This window comes from Colossoma macropomum, unplaced genomic scaffold, assembly GCF_904425465.1.
Source record: "Colossoma macropomum unplaced genomic scaffold, Colossoma_macropomum, whole genome shotgun sequence".
Classification (NCBI taxonomy): Eukaryota; Metazoa; Chordata; class Actinopteri; order Characiformes; family Serrasalmidae; genus Colossoma; species Colossoma macropomum.
Genome location: NW_023494791.1, coordinates 3,234,430 through 3,260,679, shown reverse-complemented (window position 1 = coordinate 3,260,679; position 26,250 = coordinate 3,234,430). Strand labels below are relative to the sequence as shown.

At 41.2% G+C, this 26,250-nt stretch overlaps 1 protein-coding gene across 1 annotated transcript in view; it reads left to right on the top strand.

Moving 5' to 3' along the window:
* Positions 1–25,349, top strand: part of plpp4 (phospholipid phosphatase 4) — a 165,758-nt gene extending 140,409 nt beyond the window's left edge. The window contains exons 6-7 of the mRNA XM_036573659.1: positions 10,105–10,275; positions 25,138–25,349. Coding sequence (XP_036429552.1) covers positions 10,105–10,275; positions 25,138–25,349 — 383 coding nt within the window. The remainder of the gene's footprint in view (positions 1–10,104; positions 10,276–25,137) is intronic.
* Positions 25,350–26,250: the final 901 nt, after the last annotated feature.

Sequence of the window (26,250 nt, the reverse complement as noted above, 5' to 3'; positions counted from 1 at the left end):
ACTAAGATAAAACAGTGGTTATTGTAATTTTTAACAGAGAAAATTCTCACATTTGTGGGTTTCTTTGGTCTCTTGTGCTCCATCTTGGCAGTTTTTCTTTTTTTCTCGTAACTCTCTGTTTGGAGTCCCTGAAAAACCTCCGTTTGGAGGGTCATGTAGCTCTAACACTTCACCCTACCCCTCTATCTCAACAAAAATTTGGGACACCCTACCCCTAGACGTGATTGTGCAAAACAGAAGAGTAGAGCTAAGTGGTAGGGGCGAGGGGTGAAATGGGATTGGGCCAAAGTGTTCCCTCAAAGCTACAACAATGGGTTTAAAAACTCATAAGCACCACATCAATGTGGACTCAGCAGCAGCTTGTTATCCAACATTCTTTGAGACACAGGTGGGGACCCCTTTTCATAACCTCATGTTTTAAAACTGAACAATAAAATAAAAAGCCTGGAGACGAGACGGGGTCTGTGAGGTCAATACAACTTTTTAAAAAATGAACTGCAATGCAATATGGCATAATTACATCCCCTAACTAAAGGTACCTTGAGGGTACCACACCAGTAACAGGTCAGTGCCTTTTCTGAGAGTGTATACGTGGCTCCCAAGCGGCAAATCAGCCTACGCAGGAGATCTTGAGTTCAATCCCCAGTGATGCCACAGCCATCTGTGGCTAGGAGTCTAAAGCTCAGTCCCATGTGGTGCACTTGTTGTGCTGCAGTCCACAACTGTGGGTGCGCACTAGGCTGTAAAGTATCCTATTTCTCCTTTTATCATTCAAAGCAGTGCTGACTAGTGCCCTCTATGCGCTCCTACGGCGGGCCTTCACAAGGACCACGTCTATTACCCAAAATTCTGAGACAGCCAATCATAGGGGAGGGGTTTGTTTACAGCTGTCTGACCAACATGGTGAAAAGGAGGACCGGAGTATACAATAGCTGGACTAATGGGCAGAATTGGCAAAGATTAAAATGTAGGAGAAATTTGTGTAAAAAGCCCAAATAAATACAACCCCGTTTCAAAAAAGTTCAAAAGTTTGAGAGATTGTGAGGGTCCAGCCTGTGCGCCGGCCGCCATCAGAGGGCGATGGCAGCGAGGCGCCACAAGTTCAGGAAACTCCAATTCCCAGAAGCCCTCAGGCTGATTAGGCCATACCTGGCACACCTGTGGACTCCTCTACTTAAGGCTATGGCAAACAGCAGCCCTTTGTCACACCTGTGTAGAGGGGTGACCTCTAACGGTGGGTATTTAGACAAAAAGGAAAGGGAAAAGAAAAGAAAACAGGGTTGGAAAAAAGAGAAATTGTCCCTAAACAACAGAAAGAAGAAAAAAGGGCTAAAAAAAAGAATAAATTGCCCCAAAACGACTTAAAAGACAAAAAGAAGGCTTAAACGAGAAACGGCTCCAAGCCAAACAAAAGGTGTTTGTTCCACAAAGAACAAACAGGTGAAACATAAAACTGATCTTTCTCTCATCTCAGAGGAAGTGTCTTTTGTTTTCTGATTTATCTTTTATTTCACTTTTCTGTCTCAGCCTTTGTTTGAGCATGCTGCTTTCAGCGCCCCCTTTGTTTGCCCTTTCCTGCCATTCTTTCATTCCTATTCATCGAGGTGCTTTTCCCGTTTTTTTTACCGCTGTGCTTCCCGCGCCACTGCGGTAACTCCTCGGACCGCCGTTCGGTATATCAGCAGTTCGAGTCTGGCACTGAGCCACCTCACCCCAACATGTAGAATCATTCCAATCACCTCATTAATTCATTTAAGACTCTTTCTTACAGGTTTTCCTCTCTGCACTTGAGTCCGCCTCCCTGCCGTCCCGTAAAAGAGATTGCAGTATATATGTATTGACTCCGCATACCCTGTCTCATCTCCAGGCTTTTTGTTTTATTGTTCAGTTTTAAAACATTAGGTTATGAAAATGGGTCCCTACCTACGACAGCATTTTAGGGCCACTGTTAATAAAAATAAAAATAGTAGACTTCGAGAAGAAAGTTGTAATATTTCGAGAAAAAGGTCATAATATTTTGAGAAAAGTTGTACGGTATGGTTCTATTTTGAGAATAAAGTTGCCACATTAAAGTGAAAAGTTGCAGTATTGTGGCCAAAGGCAATGTTGAGTTGGTGGAGTTATACTTTCATGTCGATTCACCCATAAAGAAACACTCGGTCTCCCTGTCTCTCCTGCACATCAGCACCAGCCTGTTATTAGTATAAGAAACGGCTGAAACGGCTGAGCAGGAAACTATGATTATTTAGATGAAAGAGCCAGACGGACTCAGAGGCAACCGAGACCCCAACGCGTTATGGCAGCCCCCCAGCAGTTAGCCCACTTTATCCTCAAAATAATTTCATCATGTTATCTAAATGCTCCGTTATCTTCATCACTACTTTCCAAAACCGCTGCAGCAGCTTCAGCAGCTGTAAACTCTCTGCACGCCGTTTCACGTGAGTCTCCGATGTGGACTGAATGAAGAATGAAGGGTTTCCGGCGTGACGATCAGTGATTTCTTGCGCGTCCATTGGTCAGTTTCACACAGAATGTAGATGGACACGCGAATCCACCAGTTCCACATGGTGAGAGGCAGATGACGTGTATCTCAGCCCCTCTTCATAGGCTCATAACTCCGGATGTGAGTCTCGTATGATCTTGAGATAAGATGGAATGGAAAGGGCGACTCTACAGATTCGGGAAGTGTTTGAACCGGATTTCACGAAGAGATACAGAAACAGACATAGAACATTACATTTGATGTGTGGGCGAGTTCATGGACCCCAGATGGCTAGAACCATTATGTACCTTTTGAGGGTACACTTACAGTTTAAACCCCGATGAATGAAAAATGTACCCGCACAGCTGCCAGGGTTGGGATAGCTATTGAAAAATTAGTAGTTAGCTACTTTGTAGCTACTTTCTCAAAATTTGTAGCTAACTACACACCAAACAAGCCCAACTGAAAGTGTGGACAAGATACTGCATATAATCATGAGCCAGAAAGAAACATACAATTGAAAATCTGCAAATATACAAAAAGATCACCAAAAAGTGTAACCAACAAACTTACACAACCAAAGACGTGATATCAAACAAATAACATAATAATCCTCCTTTGCTGTAAAATCGTTATAACACACAGTTCTAACACAGTTTTCACAATAAATGGTCTTAAACGCTGGAGTTACCGCATAACTGCTAATTCACCAAACTTTAACGCTGAAGACTGACGCGCAGACTGCTGGACACACGGCAATGCAGATAACGAAATGGCAAAGAGAGAGATTTAAGACGAACATCGATAATTTGGAGATGAATGGACTTATTTGTATTATAGTCACTCCAGCTGGTTTCCTGATACGTTTAATCTGCAACAACTCGAGAAGCTGAAGTTGCTTCCCATTTTCCTGCTTCTCGTTCCACCTTAAATGGCGCAGCAGTACAATCGGGCACCTCAGGCACCATTTAAGGTGGAACGGGACAATTTGAACAAGAAGCTGGTGAATGAGAAGCAACTTTAGCCTTGGAAAAAGTCTAACGTTGAGAGACATTTTACAAGAAACTCGTGGAAAAGTTTCCTGACTGAGATGCGAGAAAAGCAGCTACAGCTGACCTGAAGGTTAAAGCAGAGCGAAGTAAGTCTGCGTTTTCATTTGTTATATTTTTAGCCTGAAATAGTACATCAGCACATACTGAGACACATTTACAGCCAAGATGGTAAAAGTGGACATAAAGTGTTGTGGCTCCCAAGGTGGTTTCATTTTTGTTGAAAGGACAAAATGGCTCTTCTTAACATTTCGGTTGCTGAACCTGAGCTAAGCCTACTAGTAAGCCTACACCTGCAAATGTACCATTTTTCTAACGTGTTTGCTGCTTAAGACTTTTTGGCACCTCCAACTTACAAATCCTTCCAAATCCTGTCGTCCAGAGGAGGATGGGTTCCCCTTTTGAGTCTTGGGTCCTCACAAGGTTTCTTCCTCTTGCACTTAGGGAGGTTTTCTTGGCCACAGTCACCATTGGAGACGCTCATGCATGGTTCATGCATGAAATCTGGACCATCCTTTACCAATTTTCCACTTTTTTATAAGATGAAGGACGTGGACATCAGTGATATTTGCACCTGATCAATGATATTTGCACCTGATCAGTGAGGCACTGGAAAGTCTTTGACTTTATCCTGGAATCTCATTCATTTGGAGTCACTGGTCGTCAACTGTCAGTGCAATTGATTGGCCAACTATTGTCATACTGACCAGTGATTACAAAACCCAGGACCAGAAACTGGACTTAAAGAGCTCAGAGCTAGAGGACAACTAACACATATTGTACATGACTATGAAGGGTTATTCTCTCTAACTTTACACCAGCAAAGCAGGGGTTTCTAATAAATTGGCCAGCGAGTGAGTGCACTGTATATTGAGAAAAGAGGCTCATTTCTTTTATTATAATCCAATCGAACTGTAGGAATAATATAGTTTGTACCTACACTGTCTAATAAGTTGCCCTTACACATGGTCACTCTTACCGTAAACGCACAGTAATGACTGTGAAAAGCTTTGGTTTACGCTGTCAGATGGTTTTGTGATCCAGGCTGCTGCCTCATGCCTCGCACCGCATCAGTACGCTATAGAGATTTCACACCCACATCAAAGCACTTCTTTGTGCACTTGCAGTTTGTCAGTTAAGGGGCAGCGTTTTCACTGATGTATTAAGGCCGCCTTTGTATTCCACTCTTTCGTTCACCTCTTTTCGTTTCACTGGTCATACAGCAAATCATTCAGTCGGTTTCTGTGATTTCATAGGGTTCAGTTTTTATTTCACGCAGACCTCAGCCCGTCTAATCGGCCATGACGGGAGCGGCTTACTCAGAACCTAAAAGTACGGTCCGGTATGTAAATGAGCTTCTTTGTGATTCGATGTAAACACAGCTGGTTAGTTAATAGAAGATGCTGCTACTGGTTGTTGAAATGAATTAGGCCCGAAATGTAGATCTGGAATGTAAATGTGGATCGAAAATCTGTTTTTAGTGAATATAGGTTGTATTTAGCTTTTGTAACATCCTGTCTTGCCGTGCTCGTGTCGTCGTGTGTTTATCCTCTCTTGTTTACCTTCCCTGGTGCTTTGTTTGTGTTCCTGACTCCTCCCCTGTCCTGCCTTCTTGTTATCTGTCTCACCTGTGTGTTTTCTGTAGCTCCGCCCTCTCATTAGTCTCAGGTGTTTCTTGTTTGGTCCCTTTGTATTTAAACCCCTGGTGGTTTGTCTTGTGTTTGCTCTGTGTTCTGATTTCACAGGCCCTGTTTTGTGTTTTCATTGTTGTGTATTAGTTTACTTGCTGCCTCATAGTCTTTTGTTTTCTTTCTGTTTTAGTATTTAGTGTTTTGCTGTGGATTTCAATAAAAAAACATGGACTTGTGCATCCTGCCTGTTCGCCCCCCTACATGACAGCTTTGATCTAGTTTTCAGTCTCATCAAGATGATTAGATATTACCTCTTTAGGTATTAATGCCTGACAGACTTAATTAGATTTTATTTTAATTAAACACACCACTGAGTCCTGAGACAAAGCATAAAAACATGCAGTTTGCAGTTACTTTACTCTTAAAAACACATTTCCAATGAATATAAAGTAAAGAAAAAAACAGAATGCACAAAAAATATTTTATTTGCTGGAAAATGCTTACTTTTTCCCTATTATTGGTCCATTATTTAAAGTACAGCTACAACATATAATTGAGCTCCATTGTTCAACTAAATAATGTAAATGTTTGTTTACAATAACTATCACGCCAGATTTAGCTGCTATAGCAAAACTCCATCAACGATGCACCTTAAGACTCTTACACTCAGTACACGTTGTGACTGGGTTGGGTTACTGTGTGAACTTAAAGTTTAAACTGCAGTATAATTAAAATCCATCCATCCATCCATCCTTCCATCCATCAGTCCGTCCATCCATCCGTCCATACATCCGTCCATACATCCGTCCATCCATCCATCAGTCTGTCCATCCAACCATCCATACATCCATTAATCTATCCATCCATCCATCCGTCCATCAGTCCATCCATCCATTAGTCCATCCGTCCATCAGTCCATCAGTCTGTCCATCCAACCATCCATACATCCATTAATCAATCCATCCATCCGGGTCACGGTGAGGTGCTGGAGCCTATCCCAGCTGTCATTGGGCGGAAGGCAGGATACACCCTGGACATGTCACCAGTCCATCGCAGGCCATTCTTGCTGTGCCGCCACATAATTAAAATGATTAATTGTTTTTTTTAATCAGCTACTATAAGATGTTAATTGTTGATGTCAGAGACATTTATTTCCACTGTTACTGGACTTACGACAGTAGTTAGCCTAGTAAACAGTAAAGCCGAGCAAATATAAGCAAATCCATAACATTTTACAGTTTTGCTAAAACATAAGTGGTGTTTTACTGAATTGCTAGTCTGTGTTTTCTCTGTCTTCCTGAGCTGAAACAAATAGTGATTTCAGTATTCGAGTATTGACACCTTGAATGGTTAACTGAGTACTTGAGTACTCGGACATCCCTGTACCTGATGTTTAAAATTAACTATGGGTTCAAGAGTCCAGTTTAATGCTTTGTCTCAGGTAGGATCCCCAGTTGTCCAGTTTTGTGCGGGTTTGGGCTCAGCTGTCCGGCGTCTGGTCGGTTCTCTCAACCAAATGTTAAAATGTCCAGTCCCGCGCTCTAAATGTGGTTGAAGTAGGTGAAATCCTCTCTCTCTCACACTCTCTCTCTCTCGTTGAGGGGCAGGTGTGTTATGCAGCTGTGCCTAAACCATGTATACAGCACTAAATAGCATGTTGAATTAGTCAAATTAGGCACCATCAATGGTGTAGTGGCTATTTTGAACATGCTGTTTTGTACAGTAACGTTTGGATTGAGACACAGTCTGTGTGTAGGCACATGTTAGGCTGCGTAATGGCAGGGTGTGAGATAAACTCATTATTTTTCAATCACAGATTGTTTCAAAAAGCAATAAAATATGCATCTTAATCTTATGGTCTTCACTGGTCAGCCTACAGAGGACAGAGTAAACGAATAACCGGTTGTTTTCTCATGGTTTTTATTTGTGTTTATACAGTGGCAGAACAAATAGTACGTTAGAACCACCCCCCTCAAAAAAAAGCTGTCTGATTTTGATGCAGCTGCAATCTGGCAACCCTGGTCTCAGGTCTCATGCATGTATAAAAGCCCATTCTAAGGACAGACACTGCAAATTAGCATATCACTATAGATGTTTTGATATCTGTGTAATCTGCTATGCTCGTTTATCTATCCCTATTAAATGAACACTAAATAAGTCAAAGAAAGGAATTCTGAGACCGGTTCCATCTCCAGAGAGCACAGTGGCTAAAAGAGTTACCGCACACTAGAGCACCACACCATGGGAGCACCTTTCCAGCACGAGGCAGCCACTGAAGCTCATCAAAAGGCATGGCTAATGTGCGGGTTTGCGGTCAGGAGTGCAAGAACAAGCTCGTCTGCGCTGCCTCGGGTTTCCAGGGCAACAGGCTGTGGGAAAAGCAAGAACCCTGGGAAATCTGTCCATCGCCTTGGACTCTCCAGGGAGAACGGCACATCAGCGACTGCTGTGAAGTGAGGAATTACTGAGATCACGTGCTGTGAGGAACTGTTCAGCTCCATTTGTTGCTTTACGGAGATGAGATGCCTTTGTTCCGAGGTCACAGCGCCATGGATCTCCATGACACCATAATAGTCCTTATTCCTTGAGTCTCGAGCCAAGAAAGCATCTGTTTGGGCCTTTTAGGCCGCACTTCATCTGTGATAACGTGATTTATCGATACTGTGGTCAGTTTATATGGACATGCAAAGAACATTTCGCCACAAATACGCTATTTAATGGTGTAACACTGTTAGAAATAAAGGTTCTGTTCAGGTACATTTCCTTCATCAAGGTACAAACAGTGTAAATGTTCCCTCAAAGCTCCAACAGTGGTTTTAAGGTCTGATTGTGAACCTTAAATAAGTTTCTCCAGGTGAAAAGTTCGTATTTGTACCTTTTCATAACCGAATGTTTTAAACAGAACAGTAAAATAAAAGCCTGGAGACGAGACGGGGTGTGTGGAGTCAGTACAGCTTAGAACATATCATTTCAGTGGATTATGGTTCAGTTATGTTCCCTGACTAAAGGTACTGAGATGGAGCCTTGAGGGTACCACCCCAGTAACAGTTTAGTACCTTTATTTGGAGAGTGTACAAACTACCACTTTCAGTTAACAAAAAAAATATCTTCACTGTCCAAAAAAAGGTCTCCAAATCTCCAAAATGGTGATTTTACAGGAGATTGCAAAAGATTTCTTTACCTTTAATTTAAGTTAAAGAGATTAAGCATGAAATTTCCACACACTGAATGTGTTTACATGCACTTAATAATCCGATAACTGCAGAAAATCAGATTTTCTCAGTAATCAGATAATGGGAAACTCCAGGTCTACATGAGTCAGAGAGTAATCAGATTTCTGCTTTGCTACCAGCCAGTAAACTCACAGAAGAAGACGTGACGTAAACGTAACGTAAAACTCAAACTTCATGCAGCTTTTAAAAAAGAAAAACCTGAAATCTGAGAGAAATAAGAGTTTAAATGTTCTGACAAATCTGATTGAGCTAAAATCAGCTCCCTTTATTGGATTTCTTAATGGGATTACTAGTTGGGAGTGTGCTGTTTACATAACCATTTGAAAAATCAGATAACTGCAGAAATCTGATTACGATCAGATTGTAAAGAGCAGCTGATGCTTTGCTTTTGGTTTTTTTGTTTGTTATTTTTTTGGTCAATGACAAAATTGACACTTTATTCACCTTTTTATTGTTACTCTGAATCAAATCAATAATAAGAGTTTACATAGTGATATGAATTGCATGCGCACGCTGAAATTTTGTCCAACAATAAAGGCAGCATGGGGCTTCTTTTATACAGTGATAGGAAACACAGTAGCTCACAGAAAGCTTCAATTCCACATGCTGATCCCATTTACTATGACCCAACATGGACATGCATGCTCAGCAACCAGTCTGGGGGCAGGTTTCAAGGGACAAAGCTGAAATTTGTGATTCTACTGTATTACCACTGAGATGATAGGCACTTTTTACAAATAGTAAATAAGTAACTATTAAGAAACAGTATCAACAGAAATGTACATGAGCCCAACTCAGGCCAAAAGGCTAATTTTCAGCTTTTGTCCCTGGCCAGATGTTAAAAGACACCCTGAAACAGCTGATATGAAAAACACAAAATAAAACATATATAATATAACCTAATATATACCATATATATGCGTGTCTAGCAGAGTACATAGACAAACCTACACAGAGAAATATTCCATTATTGTGAAAACAGCTGCAACTGGATGAAGATTCTAACTGAATCTCCATTTTTGGTAAGAAACAATATATTGAATATATTTGAGATTCAAGAACAATTACAGCTACACGAAGCAATTGCAGCTTTGTGTATGAGCATGTAAAAATATAAAGAACAATGATTGAAAAGTAAAAATGAAATGAAATAAAATAATACTACAAAATCTATAATAGAGAAAGAAAAAGTGACAAGATAAAACCAACTACACTTAAAAAAAAGATGGTGCTTCAGAGGTTCTTTAATAAAAAAAATGTTCTATATAGAAAGGTGAACACTCAAAGAGCCCTTTGAAAACAACTGCATTCGTTTCCAACTGGATGAAGATTCTAGTAGAACATCATTTTTTAGTAAGAAACATATTGAATATACTTCAGATTCAAGGACAATTACAGCTACATGAAGCAATTACGGCTTCAAAGCCGGTGTCTTTTGTTTTACTGCATCTTGAGCTCAGGCTGTGAATTGGATTTTGATGTCTTTTGGGTTTACAGTGCATTAAAAGCAGGGTCACCACTTTGTTCTGAAATCAGAGCGTTTGTTTCAAATATGCAGCCATCTGAAATTCTTCTGTCCCTGAAGTAGTTCTTTTGAATCTTTACATTCTTTTCACTCTCTCTCTCTCTCTCTCTCTCTCTCTCTCTTTCTCTTTCTCTCTCTCTTCTCTCTCTCTCTCTCTCTCTCCCTCTCCCTCTCCTCGCCACAGTTGCTTTCTCCGGCCTGGGCTTCACCTCTTTCTACTTGGCGGGCAAGCTGCAGTGCTTCACGGACAGCGGGCGCGGGCGCAGCTGGCGCCTCTGCGCCATGATCCTGCCCCTCTACAGCGCCATGATGATCGCCCTGTCCCGCACCTGCGACTACAAGCACCACTGGCAAGGTCAGAGAACTCCCCCCGGCTGAGGCCCGAAACGAGCTGCTCCAATCTGCGCGAGAGCTCTGACCACTGACACGTGAGCTAGACGCAGATTCAGAGTAGATGGAATCAGAGTTTATGTCCGTTTGACTGATCTGTCATCAGGTCACCTGGTACAGTCAGTAGAAGGAATTAGGGCATCGCCACAGTGGTCCCGCACACAAAAGCGTCCCGACATGCTTGTTTGGTATTTTCTCTGGTTTAAAGGAGTCGTCTAACAGCACCTGTCAATTGACTTCCATTCTATGGGGCTGATGTAATGAGCCACTGGCACCAGTTTTAATCAATCACCTTTATTTTCCACTCAGAAAACACATTGAGAATGACTCCAATTCACATTCACAGTGTAAATGAGCATGTACAAATATAATAAAGAACAAGGATTGAAAAGTAAAAGCAAAATATAACAAATTAGGAGAAAATACATAGAAAAATACATAGATATAAATAACAAATAAAATAATAATAAAAAATCTATAATAGAAAACAAAATTATTAAAGCTGAAAACCAACTACACTCTTCTTCAAGGGTTCTTTAGTAAGGAAAATGGTTCTATAAAAACCATGAACACTTAAAAGAATCCTTGGCATGATTAAAGGGTTCGTTGCATGATGAAATGGTTCTTCAGATTTTTTGAAAAGGGATCTATATAACACCCAAACGGGTTCTTCTATTGTTGCAAGCTTCTTAAAAACAACAGTAGAAGAACCCTTTTTTGGTGCTTTATAGAACCCTTTTCATAAAGTTTGTATGTAGAACCATCTAAAGCACATTCTCCATCAATGTAAAGAACACTTTGACCATGCAAAGAACTCTTTACTCATGTAAAGGTTGTTCATGGTTCTATATCGAACCATTTTCTTTACTAAAGAACCCTTGAAGAACCATCTTTTTGAGAGTGTAGGATAACTAGAAGGGAAAAGATCATGAACAAATGTTATGTTGGCTTAAAAAATGGTTGCTATGGAATCCCAGATGGCTGCTTAGTTGTTGCTAGGACGTTGCTATGGTATCCCAGGGCGTTACTAAGGTGTACCTGTTGCTATATTGTCCTTCTTATGGGTGCTCAGGACTTGCTAGGCCAAAAGAATGGTATCCCAGATGGCTGTTAAGGTGTTGCTAGGCTGTTGCTATGGTATCCCAGGGGTTACTAAGGTGTAGCCATTGTTATATTATCCTTTGTGGGTGCTCAGGTATTTCTAGGCCATTGGGATGGTATCCCAGGTGGTTGCTAAGGTGTTTAGGCTTTTGCTTTGTTATTTCAGATGATGAGTGGTAGTGAGCAGTGTGATAGCCTGGATCTAGGGATTTGATGCTACTGGCAGATGCATGTGTATACATGCATCTCTACATCATAGGAATCTGAGTTTTGCCTGAACTTAGCTTACTGATATGACGTTTAAAAGTAAATTTATAGTGCAGCCACATGCTGGGCTGCTTATTTTCACTGGCTGTTTCAGTGCTAGATCCTTTGATAGTTTCTTTTGCATTTAAAACAAACTTGTGCTTATAAAGAACTGGCTGTGAGACATCAAAGGAGCTCTGGAGTTTTTCTACTGCTGCATGAGCAGAGTCAGCAGAACAGTATAGAATAGTGTCATCTGAATAAAGGTGCACTTCGCAGTGTGAGGCAGAGGTGGAAATATCAATAATGTATATACTGAATAAAACCGGGCCAAGGATTGAACCTTGCAGGACCCCTTTTGACGGTAATTCAAACACATGTCAAAAGTAAGCCTCAAACATGTTTCAGGCACAAACTGGACACATTCTGCCCACATGATATGTACGAAACCAGGGCACAAGCCTGTGAGCATGGTGAAACACAAAATTCTTCTCTTCCTCATGCTTTAGTTTGAGCAAATCGTAGCTGCCGGTTCTGCATCAGTTTTCCTCCAGCTTTTAAAACCAGTCTAAAATTCACTTTGCGCTAATGTCTCAAAAGACATTGTTACTGAGAGGCTTGCTTTAACAATGGTAGCAGACACAACAGTTAGATCAGGCATGTCAAACTGGGGACCTTCCAAACCAAAGTGTAAATTAGTTTACCCTCATCTGACGCATCTGAGTTCAGTTCATGAAGGTCTTGCTAATTAGCTGATGAGCTGAATCAGGTGTGTTTAATGAGACAGTGTGCTGAGATCTCCAGTGTTGTGGCCCGCAAGGACTGGAGCCTGACACAATTGGTTTACATTCGAGGCCTGAGCCTCGAATACATGCTGAAGGACTGTTTGCCATCACAATAACACTGAAATTTTCGAGAATACATGGGTGAGAGGACAGCGCAAAACATGCCTGATGGAACTGCCATCTGCGCTCATTATCGTTTCACAAACACTACAGCCTTAGCTAGAGTACAATTTCACCCCTCTAGAATGTTTTGGTGGGAAAATGCATTTATTAGCACGGTTGCCTCATCGTCACTGAATTTCATTTTCTGTTTTGTCTCAAGATTGTTGACAGATCCATTTTTTCACTGCATCTTTTAAACCCTAAACCTCACCAGTGCGGCGGGGCTGTACGCAGTTGATAAGCTGCAGGTTTTAGTAAACTGATTTTTTTTAATTGAGTTGCATTAAGGCACATTTTGCGCTCTGGCTGAATGTGTTTTGGCTCAGCAATCAGTGTTTCTTCTGTTTTTTTATAATTAGCTGATTAAACTGGGTGTTTTAAAGGAAAACTTAATCAATTTACAACCTAATCTTTGTCACCACATCTTTACACTCTCAGAAAAAGAGGTACTAAACTGTCTCTGGGGCTCTTGTCACTGGGGTGGAACCCTCAAGGCTCCATCACCTTTAGTCAGGGAACATAACTGAACCATAACCCACTGAAATGATATGTTCTAAGCTGTACTGACTCCACACACCCCGTCTCGTCTCCAGGCTTTTATTTTACTGTTCTGTTTTAAAACATTCGGTTATGAAAAGGTACAAATACGAACTTTTCACCTGGAGAAACTTATTTAAGGGTCACAATCAGACCTTAAAACCACTGTTGGAGCTTTGAGGGAACATTTACAGTGTTTGTACCTTGATGAACTAAAAATGTACCTGAACAGAACCTTTATTTCTAACAGTGTAGAGTAGTCAATTAGCATGGACAGTAATCTCCTGGAAAAGTAGAGCTGCATCTGTACAGCATTTTATTGAATATTATCTCAAATATTTAAATATTCTAAAAGGGTTAGAAAAGCTCAGTGTTTCACTCGAACGATTGGATGTAAAACAAGATCTTGTTTTGTTACTGTTGCCAAATTTCAATAATTTATATTAATTGATGCACTTTGTTAATTTGCTTTTGTTTTGATTGCATATATTCTATTCATTTTTTTTCTTTTTGTTTGTTTTTTTGTTTATTATTTTCAAAGAAAGCAACAATCCTGGAGATCCTGCCTAATCTGGCAGTTCTGAAGAGGCTGTTTGAATGGGTTAGTAATGAGCAGCTCTGGAGAGCAGAGGGAAGAGTGTATTTTTAACTGTCTTAAAATGAGAACAAATCTTCTGTTTAACTTTTAACAGGCAGCGGCCATATTTCACATTCTTTATGATCACGCTTTTTAAAGTGCGCAAAAAACGCTTTATGCTAGAACCCGAGAGAAACTGAGCTGAGTTGGAATAAGTCTGAATACGTTTTTCCTTCTTCAGCTCGTTAGCCTGCAGGGTGTCGTTTATTCTCGGAAATAAATGCAAATTGGGAGCGTTTGGAGCAGGAGGAAGCTTATGTGGATTTCACCGGGCGATTAAAGATTATCACCTTGATTCAGAGCTCTTAAACAGATAGTAACTGATACACTGGAACAGAGACTCAATATCCTTCTGATCATCAGTGTGGCTGAGAACCATCGACTCTGACAGACAAAAGACCGTTTGACTGAAATGAGAAAAGGTTATTAACTGCTGGCAGGTTCTCTTGTTCTCCTTAGATACACTGCTACTGTGCGCTGCTGGTGACTAGCTAGCATTTAGTGTCATAAACAAAACTTTGTTTCCTGTTATACTTATATAAAAACAGTACACAGAAGTGTGTGGCTTCTTAAAAGAGCTTTAAAGGACTTTGTATTTTGTTTTTTAAATATTTGAATTATCCAAATCCATCAAATATTATCAGATATTTGTTGCACCATTAAAAAATATGTTTCTTCGTGGGGTTTTAAGTAAATACAGTAGTTCTATGTAGAACCATGAACACTCAAAGAGCCATTTGCATGCTTAAATGGTTCTTTGCATGGTGACAGTTTCTTCAGATTAATGGGGAATGTGTTGTATCTGTTTCGTTATAGAACCTTTTTAAAAATGGTTCTGTATAGCACCAAAAAGAGTTCTACATTGTAAGAATAGCAGAACTGTTTTAGGTGCTATATAGAACCATTTTCAAAAAGGTTCTGTGTAGAACTGTATACAACACAAAGTGAGTGGGGCCCATGCTTGGGGGGTTCCATGAATCTTGGGACAATTTGTTACACCCCTGGTACTCGCATTACCTCTGTTGAATTATGACAGGAGGCAGTAAAGGGTGGATTTTTGAAAAGCTGCTTAAGAAACAACAACAATAACACCTGCTACAGTGATAGATGTCGGTCAGTGACTCTCGTTCAACACTCATTTCACCATCTTGAAATGCAAAACGAGGCAGAGGTGTGAAAGTTCCAGAAGTATCTACAAAAGATGACTTGCTGGACTTCTGATCTTAAGCTTTTGCCCAGTTTTACAATAAATGATGTAGAAAAAAAGGGCTGAGGAGATGAATAAAATACCAATTTCAGTGATGCTGAAAGTCAGACATTATTCAGTGCAGACAGATATTATGCCGAATGGGGGGCCAGGTGTGTGGTGTAAAGCGCTGCCAGTGGACTCTGGAGCAGTGGAGACGTATTCTGTGGAGTGATGAATCTCGTCAGTCTGATGGACGAGTCTGGGTTTGGCGAATGCCAGGAGAACGTTACCTGCCTGACTGCACTGTGCCAGCTGTAAAGTTTGGTGGAGGAGGGATGATGATATGGGGCTGTTTTTCAGGGGTTGGTCTAGAACCCTCAGTTCCAGTGAAGGGATCTCTTAGTTCTTCAGCACCAAGACATTTTGGACAATTGTCCACTTCCAACTTTGTGGGAACAGTTTGGGGAAGAACCTTTCTGTTCCAGCATGACTGAGCCCCAGAGCACAAAGCAGCTCCATAAAGGCCTGACTGGGTGAGTTTGGTGTGGAAGAGCTTGACTGGCCCTCACAGAGTCCTGACCTCAACTCCCATCCAACACCTTTAGGATGAACTAGAATGGAGATTGTGAGCCAGACCCTCTCGTCCAACATGAGTGTCTGACCTCACAAATGCTCTTCTGGATGAATGGACAAAAATTCCTGCAGACACTCTCCAAAATCTCCATATTAATGCCTATGGATTTAAAACAGGATGCCATAAAAGCTCCTGTTGGTGTAATAGGTATATATAGCACCTCACGATTCGATTCGATCGATTACGATTCAGAGGCTGCGATGCGATTATAAAATGATTATCGATGCCTCTTGATGCATCTTTTTTTTATATAGCATTAATATTTTCTAACTGTGTGAGCTCATGTTTCGAGTTCAAGTTTCAAGTTATTGCACAACATGCAGACTGCAGGTCACACAGCAGCGATGCGTTATTCGCATTTATAAGCAGCGCAGTTGGTTTCCTGGTCCGTTAAATCTGCATTGAGAGACTGTCAAACACTAAAAAGTGGTGAAGCTGAAGTCGCTTCTCTTTCGAATTCTCCCGTCCCACTTTAAATGGTGCCGCATTTACATTCAGCGCCTCAGTCAGAATTTAAGGTGGAACGGGTAAATTCGAACAAGAAGCTGGAGAATAAGAAGCGACTTCAGCCTCGTAAAATAGTCGAACGCTGAGAGACATTTAACTGATCTACTTCTGAGGAAGAGTTTTCTGGCGGAGATGGGAGGAAAGCGGCTGTAGGCGAAGCTTAAACTAGAGTAGAGTAAATCTGCGTTTTCGTTTATATTGTTTAGCCTATACTAGGACATCATCACACACTGAGACATACTGGACATTAAATGTTGCGGCTCCCAAGGTGATTTGATTTTTGTTGAAAGGACAAAATGGCTCTTCTTATCATTTGTGTTGTTACTCCTAATCTAACCTGGCTTTAATGCAGAGGGAGCCGGTCGGATTTCTCACTCATGCAGTGGTGTTTTTGTTGTGTGCCGTCACAGACTGTCCGGGCGCTTCACTTACCCACATCCAAGTTCCGCCTTTTGCGTTCCATCAACATTACGTAATAAATTAAATATTTATAAAATCGATTTTTTACATTTGTGAATCGATTCAGAATCGTTCACATCTGCATCGCGATGCATCTAAGAATCAATTTTTTCCCGCACCCCTAATATATATATATATATATATATATATATATATATACTGACGTGACGATGTAACTGTTGAACCAAACAGTATCTGTAGAACTTTGTTACTGCTCTGCTCAGCGTCACAAACACTTTATGTATAAATGACCTGTGTGCGCAAGCTGTAGCGATCACACCTCTCGTGCCCCGCAGTGAAACTACAGACTGTATACAAACAGAATAAATACTGGAAAGTTTACTTAAAACCCACCAGAAGCTTAAATTGGCCCAAAATATACGAGCTAATGAACACATATTTGTTTAACCAAACAGAGACAAAAAACCTAATTTAAGGCTGCAGGCTTACTTTTCACTCCTGTTAACAGACAAAACAACCATAGTGCAAATGTACTGCAGCACCCATAGGAATACAATAGACAGCATGTTTTATCACGACTAATCAAGGGAAATTTCATGTTGGATGAGTATAGAAGGCTGATTCAGATGAATTAATGAGCCAAACCAGAGCTGGGCAGTGCAAGGTCGGATGCTGATCTGGACTTTTTCAAAAAGATTCCATATAAACCATATACAACACATTCGCCATCAACCTGAGGGACCATTTTACTGTGCAGAGAAGCACTTAAACATGAAATCGTCCTATATAGAACTCATGATTCTAAATAGAACAGAACTAAGGAACTCTTAAAGAACCCTTTTTTTAAAGAGTGTAAAGAGCCGTCTCGTTCATAAATGATGAACCACTGGAGCGTATGGGTCCAACTAACTTGTAATAGCCTCCTAATCCTTCTTGATCAGGAAGCCCCCTCCTGCGATGTCAGGACTTCAGGTGTTGCCCTCCTGGATCTACTCTAATGAACACTTTTTTTGCTGCTTCTACGGTTTTGATCTCCTTGTAGTCATCAGTCTTTTCTGCCATGCTGGAACACCCATTACGCCAGCGTGCTGTCATCATCAATCAAAGAGCGACGGAGAGGAGTAAACATGTCACATACTGCTGATGAAGAGAGTGAAGTCATGAGGAAGAGAGCGAGATGAAATGGGGGTTTTAACAGGCAGTCACCTTGTGTAATATCAGAGAAGGAACACCCACCTTGCTTTAGCAGGTGTTTTCACAGTATTTCTCCACACCACCGCCTCCCCCCCCACTCTCATTGATTGAACTCGTTGATCATCGAACCACATCTGTTATCTGTTACGCTGCTCGCTAAGAGACACCTCTCTGCTGATGAATCTGTCTCAACCATGTTATATCACACCAACCCCACATTCATACTCGTACACAATATCATCTCTCTTTTCGAGGGAGAGAGAACGAGCAGAACTGTTGGACCTCCAGAGATGAATGACAACAAAAATTACAGTTTTCTTCCATAACTAGCACACAGTGCTAATTACGCTCAGGAAAGAGCTGCGTCCTGCATTTTCTTACTTAGCTAAATCATGAATATATGCATACACATGTATTTATATTTATTTCTTTGATGCCTTTTGCACATAACACTGCAAACAGCATGCAGGAAAATGATTTGGATGCGTGATAAACAGCAAAGGGTCCTTCATGTACGGTAGAATAGGTTCTAGTCAAGGACTACTTAAAGTCACAGTATATATTTCTGGAGAACAACTGATGATTTGAACTTAAAAGCAAAACAAATACAACCCTCCCTCCAAAATTCATGGACGTGCATTGCCTAGGCGAACGACACTGGGCTAGCAAACTTCTTTTTCTTGGCCGTAAAACTTTTCGCAAACCTTATACGGATAAATAGTGTGGTGTAACGTTAGAGCGAACAACCACAGGGCGAGTAATGTAACTCTCGTTAGCTAGGTTGTGGGTTAGCAAACTGACGCTACAATTGCTGCCGCAAAGCTAACCACACAAACATTAGCAAACAGCACAAAACAATACTGAGCTACTGGTTCTGTGAAACAGCAGAAGTAAGTTAATGTTGCCCACCTGTCAAGCAGAAACAGAGCAGCCTCCTCATCCCTTTTCATACCTTTCAACTCTCGATGAAGCTGAAGTTTCCCATTCCACCTTAAATGGTGCAGCAGTTGCATTCCGGCAACAGAACAGAACTGATGCATGATTTAAGGTGGAACGAGAAAATGCGAATAAGAAGCCAACTTCAGCCTCGTCAGCTTTCTCTCCACCGCTGAAACGCCTGATCTAAGAACTTCTTTGTCAATCGTCGTTCTTCAGATGTCCTCCTCTTGTTTCTCAGCCATCTCTCCTTCTTGGTGATGCATGGAGATCAGCATGTAGCTCCTCCTCATTTTGCCTGTTGGCTTGAATTGTGTTGTGTAGCACTATTATTTGTTTCCCATTTACAGAGCCAGTACTGTGTACGAACACCGGATTTTTTTCTAGACTGCACACAGAACGGAGAGCTAGTGGACCACGAGGAGAAATTCACTGAATTTGACAAAAGTCTTCAGTGCCTTTAAGTATTATTTTGAAGATGTATTAGTAGTAGTAGTAGTAATAGTGGTAGTAGTAGTAATAATAATAATAATAATAATAATAATAATAATGCATGAAAACTATTTAGCGCTCAATGGTTCTATAAAGGACCCTTTTTGAAAAGGGTTCTATATAGCACCAAAAAGTTTTTTTTTCTATTGCATGCAAGCTTGACATCATAACAATAGTAGAGCACTTTTTGGTGCTATTTAGAACCAAATACAACACAATCTCCATCAATCTGAAGAACCGTTTGACCATGCAAAGAACCCTTTAAGCATGCAAAGGGTTTGTTGAGAGTTCATGGTTCTATATAGAACCATTTTCTTTGCTAAAGAATCTATCAAATAAATCATCTTTTTAAGAGTGTTAATCATAGTTAATCACATTTGTCTCACATTTGCTTGAATCGAGGCCTTAATGCAACTTGAATGCCAATGAAAATAATAAATCTGCTAATATGGCATGTGATTTGAACTTCCGATTGATAATTGACATAACTACCTGATTATTTGCTACATTAGGAATTACATTCAGATTTAATTTACATTCTGCACTGACAGGTTTGTTTCTGCACTTTTGACTTGTTTCAGTGTCAAACAGTGACAGAATGGCGGAGTGTTATGGAGCAGGTTCTATCATAAATAGATATCTGTTCAGGTGCTGGATGTCTCGCTAGTTCCTCAAACACCCAACAGGGGGTAGATAGACTTCGGCAGTCTATTTACTGAACCTCCCCCTGGGTGCCATCTAGCAGAGTCCAGCCCGTTCGGCGCTACTCCAGAGGGCTGTTTCCATCCTCAGCTGAAGTCCGAGCTGGTAAAGGATGTTTGCAGCGGGAGCTCTGAGCAGGAGATCTTTAACCATTAATCAAGTCTGACACTGACAGAAGACGTCTTCTACAAGGTCTCCATCAAGGTCGCAGGAGGATCTTTTTCTGGAGAGGGGAAGAGGAGAAGTGCACCTTCACAGGCTTACAGCAGGACAGGGTTTTCTCAGTGCACTGAAAGGAACAGTGGAACAGACACTCTTAGTGAAAAGGGTTCTATATAGAACAAAAAAGGGTTCTTTGACGTGGAACAATAGTGGTACATATTTTAAAGATTTTTTTTTTATTGTTGTTCAAGGGATCTTTAATACAGACAATGGTTCTATTTAGAACCATGAGTTCCATGACTTCTTTATAGAACCAGTTCATGCTTAAAAGGTTCTTTGCAGTGTTACATGGTTCTTCAGATTAATGGAGAATGTTGTTGTATATAGTATATATATGGAAAATGGTTTTATATAGCACCAAAAAGGTTCTGCTAACTGTTATTGTTATGATGTCAAGCGTGTATCCCTTTTTGGTGCTGTATAGAACCATACTTCGATCTGAAGAACCAATTACGTTTTAAATGACTGTATTTTCTCATTTGTAAAGCACTTTAAATAACAGCAGTGCATGAAATATGAAAGGTGCTATATAAATAAACTTGCCTTGTCTTGCCTATATAGAACCCCCTTCAAAAAGGTTCTATATGGAACCATATAAAACATATTCTCCATCAATCTGAAGAACTCTTTCATGATGCAAAGAAGCCTTTTAATCATGCAAAGGGTTCTTTGAGTGTTTATGGTTCTATATGGAACCATTTTCTTTACTAAAAAACCCTTGAAGAACCATCTTTTTCAGTGTGTAGTTATTCCTATGTATTTTGTTCTCTGTTCTTTGCTTTTGGTGGTTCTTTTCATTTCTTTAGTGCTCACCTTCTTTTGCTTTTCTTTTGTTTCTGGTTCTTTCTTTGGTACTTTCCCCATGGACGACAATAAAACCGCTGCACACATACATCCTGCCTTTTTATTTCCTTCAGCTTCCAACACATTATAACCGGCACCGTATTCAGAAAAAGGCAGGGAACCTTGTAGAGAACACACTACAACCCCTTTACTCACAGTTTGAGCAGCTGCCATCAGGCAGTCGATCAAAGAGCTTTTTATTTTTAGTGTTTGGATGCTTTACCCTAAGGCAGTTCTATATTCTACCCTTTTTACTGTATGGTTTTTATGTTTTGTATGTTTTTAATGTTAAAGACATACTTCAACATCTGTATGTCTGTCAAATGTGGAATGTGGTATTGAAATGTGTATTAAAACGAATGCATTTTAAGGCAGGTTTTTAGCGGAGGATCTGTAAGAGGGTTAAATATTCTGGATCTTGAAATAATACTTTTTTTTAAATCACTTTGAGCTGCACTATGATAGACTTTATTGTTTTCTTCATGCACATTAGTTGCTTAGTGACGGTACTCTTTTGGACAGACCTTGCTGCTAAAAAACCCATACAGAACTTTCAATGCATCATCAGCTCGACATTGGACTCTGTGAAAGATGGTGCAGCTTGTTGGAGAGGAAGAATTTTGGTGATGATATTTCTGGTTATATTTCCAAACTGAATGCAAGTCAAACACAGTATGGTTCATGTTGCTGTGTGTGTGTGTGTGTGTGTGTGTGTGTGTGTGTGTAGTGTAAGAATGCGGTGCACATTTTTGGCTGCTTTAAATGGGGTGTTCGTTTGTTTATTTGTTTTGTTTTGTTTGTAGTAAGTCTGTGATTAATTTAGTTTTGAGCATTCCCTGCTGGCTCAGGAGTTCACTGAACTGGCTGAAAGACTCTGCATTGCGGTGGCTGTGGGAGTTTGACTGGGCCGTGGGCTGGGACACTTTTCTCCATGATGGTGCAGTTTAACTAGGCCGTGAGCTGGTGTAATCTTCCCTGTAGTAGAGGAGGTTGACTGGGCCATGAGCTGGGACACTTTTCCCCACAGTAGTGGAGTTTGACTGGGCCATGGGCAGATATCTTAGGCCAAGGCCATTGCACACCAAATGTGACATGAAAAAAAACATGGAAATGTAAAACAATCGGATGATTTTTTCACATCAAAACTATGCACACCGGACGCAACACAAGGTTTTTTGGAATTTTTCACTCTGCAAAAATTGATAGAATATATATCAAACATACATATATTGGCAGAATAAATATTAACTATATAAAAAAGATCCTTTGCTCTTCCCGAAACAAGCAAACTATGACAGTGTGCAGGGTGCTTTCCATTTTGGAACAGAGAAGGAAAATGGACAGTTTCCCTATTCAGGAGTTGAAACTTTGCCAGTTCTTTAACATTTAACTCAGATATTTGTAGTCCAGTTTGAGCTGCTTTTGGAGATTGTGATCCTTTTACTGTTGCTGAAAAAGTTCTATTTGCTGGAATCCAGCTGCCCCATCATCTTGGTTGTCGTCATGCCAACAGCAGAAGACCGTGATTGGTCAATGAGTTTTCGTTGTTGGTAAAAGTTTGCAAGAATCGTACAGAGGGCGAATAAAATAATGTTTCATTTTTGTCATTCAAAAACTAGGTTGAGAGACCTGGTAGCAGTGGAGTTTGACTAAGCTGCGAGCTGAGGCACTTTTCCAACAGCAGAGGAGTTTGACGCGATTGCAAGCTGAGATGCCTTTCTCCACTGTGGAGTTTGACTAGGCCGTGAGCTGAGACACTTTTCACTGCTGCAGTGGAGTTTGACAAGGCCATGAGCTGGGACACTTTTCACTGCTGCAGTGGAGTTTGACAAGGCCATGAGCTGGGACACTTTTCACTGCTGCAGTGGAGTTTGACTAGGCCATGAGCTGGAACACTTTTCACTGCTGCAGTGGAGTTTGACTAGGCCGTGAGCTGGAACACTTTTCACTGCTGCAGTGGAGTTTGACTAGGCCGTGAGCTGAAACACTTTTCACAGCTGCAGTGGAGTTTGACTAGGCCGTGAGCTGGAACACTTTTCATGAGGGAGTTTGACTAGGCTGAGCTGACACTTTTCACAGCTGTAGTGGAGTTTGACTAGGCTGTGAGCTGGAACACTTTTCACAGCTGTAGTGGAGTTTGACTAGGCCATGAGCTGGGACACTTTTCACAGCTGCAGTGAAGTTTGACTAGGCCATGAGCTTTAACACTTTTCACTGCTGCAGTGAAGTTTGACTAGGCCATGAGCTTTAACACTTTTCACAGCTGCAGTGGAGTTTGACTAGGCCATGAGCTTTAACACTTTTCACAGCTGCAGTGGAGTTTGACTAGGCCATGAGCTGGGACACTTTTCACTGATGTAGTGAAGTTTGACTAGGCTGTGAGCTGGGACACTTTTCACAGCTGTAGTGGAGTTTGACTAGGCCATGAGCTTTAACACTTTTCACAGCTGTAGTGGAGTTTGACTAGGCCATGAGCTTTAACACTTTTCACAGCTGTAGTGGAGTTTGACTAGGCCATGAACTGGGACACTTTTCACTGATGTAATGGAGTTTGACTAGGCCATGAGCTGGGACACTTTTCACTGCTGTAGTGGAGTTTGACTAGGCCATGAGCTGGGACACTTTTCACTGCTGCAGTGAAGTTTGACTAGGCTGTGAGCTGGGACACTTTTCACTGATGTAGTGAAGTTTGACTTGGCCATGAGCTGGGACGCTTTTCACTGCTGTAGTGGAGTTTGACTAGGCCATGAGCTGGGACACTTTTCACTGCTGCAGTGAAGTTTGACTAGGCCATGAGCTGGGACACTTTTCACTGATGTAGTAGAGTTTGACTAGGCCGTGAGCTGGGACGCTTTTCACTGCTGTAGTGGAGTTTGACTAGGCCATGAGCTGGGACGCTTTTTTACTGCTGTAGTGGAGTTTGACTAGGCCGTGAGCTGCGACACTTTTTACTGCTGCAGTGAAGTTTGACTAGGCCATGAGCTGGAACACTTTTCACTGCTGCAGTGGAGTTTGACTAGGCCATGAGCTGGGACACTTTTCACTGCTGCAGTGGAGTTTGACTAGGCCGTGAGCTGGGACACTTTTCACTGCTGCAGTGGAGTTTGACTAGGCCATGAGCTGGGACACTTTTCACTGCTGCAGTGGAGTTTGACTAGGCCATGAGCTGGAACACTTTTCACTGCTGCAGTGGAGTTTGACTAGGCCGTGAGCTGGGACACTTTTCACTGCTGTAGTGGAGTTTTACTAGGCCATGAGCTGGGACACTTTTCACTGCTGCAGTGGAGTTTTACTAGGCCATGAGCTGGGACACTTTTCACTGCTGCAGTGAAGTTTGACTAGGCCATGAGCTGGGACACTTTTCACTGCTGTAGAGGAGTTTGACCAGGCCGTGAGCTGGGACACTTTTCACTGCTGTAGTGGAGTTTTACTAGGCCATGAGCTGGGACACTTTTCACTGCTGTAGTGGAGTTTGACTAGGCCATGACCTGGGACACAGCAGTAGTAGAGTTTATATAAATTAAATTAAATAATATAAGTTAAACTTATTATTTGTTGCTGCATGCATTCTCAGTTTGGCCAGGACAGAACATATATAAATGCTTATGTGGTTAAAATACAAAACAACAAAAGAATGAACAGTACTCTTTCAGGGTACAAACACTGTCCCTGAGGTGGGACCCTCAAAGGTGCATCTTCAGTACATTTACTTGAATATAATTGTACAAGCTTCCTGTACCAGTATGCTCCACTGACTTATACACTCTGTCCTGACTCCAGTCTTTTTTATTTCTATTTTAAAAGATTAAAAAGTTGTGAAAAGTTACAAATGTGCACTTCACAAATACATCTGTCTACATTCATTTATTAGTCAAAGTAGTTTATCTTTAGAACTCATTTCACATACATTTACATTGTTTGTATTTTGGTAAACAAAACTGTACATGTACAGTACCCTTTCTTCTGACAGTGTAGGGATTTTGAAGCAACGTAGAGAAAGAGTTAAAGTTGAAATGAGGCTCACTGCCACTAACCATAAACTTTGATACCATTAGTACTTTTTTGTGTGGTGTTTAGGGTTTAAACATTGGCGCTTACACAACAAGCCAAGTTCCATAGTTTAACAGTGTGAAAGATGTAAGGTTTTGTTACTGATATGTTGACTGTACCTGATATGTGTTATGACTGGGCAGTAACCCTTCTGAACCCTGTTCTCGCAGATGCCTTCGTTGGGGGAGTGATCGGCCTGCTCTTCGCTTATGTCTGCTACCGCCAGCACTACCCGCCTTTCCTCCACACAGACTGCCACTTGCCTTACGCCACCCTGGCACTGAGCGCCGCCCAGCAAGCGCCAATCACCCAGGAGCAGCCTCAGCCCACAGACAACGCCACCAGCCTGCCTCTGGAGGGCATGACCGAAGGGCCTGTATGACTAACAGAGACTCCCACCGCCACACAGCCCCTCCTCCAGCACCACCCACTTGGTACAACCCACACAGACTGACAAACTCTTCAACATTCCAGTGGGTTGTACCACCATTTTGATTTCTCTCTTTCACCTTGTCTTTGTTCTCTCTTTTATTTTTATTTGTGTGCGTTTGGTTGGTTTGGTCCTGAGTCCGTAGCCTCTTCTGGACTGTATTTAGACGCTGAGTGTACTCAGTGGTGGAGAATGTGGGCAGTATAAGGGAAACAGGGGGATTGGAGAGAGTGGTAGAAACAAGGCAAAGGCGGCCTGATTAAAACTGCATTCACAAGGACATTTTGGTGTCTGTCAAAAACGCACCTCTTGCCACTGACTTCAACAAGAGCAATGCGGCGATGCACCACATGTCAATGTATAAAAACTACCATCAAATTTGAAATTTTGGTGGAGTGTATTCTAACGTAACCATGCATCAGACAGTAAGAGACGTCTAGAACAGGGCTTCGGTCAGTCATGTCGATGCTGATGGAGAACAAACTGATCGCTACTCTCGGCTTATAGACGTATGAAAAAGTTTGAACACCCCCAGTCAACTAACATATTACAAGTTAACACATCCTCCACAGTGAATAACTCTGGAATTAAATTCTAAAATGTGCCATAATATTTGCACAGAATTTTTTTTTTCTGAAATATGTTAAATGCAGTGAATAATTGTGCATTAAAATCTGTAGAAGTGTGTTCTCTGTACAGGATGTGTTCACTTACATACATTAAAGTTTTGTGTTTACATTTGCAAACATAGAAAGAGGAGTCAGTATTTTTCCACTCAGCATTGACGGCTTCATACAGCTGAAAAACATCGCCGAACTAGTTTGTGTTTAATATGAGACCAAATATTCACTAA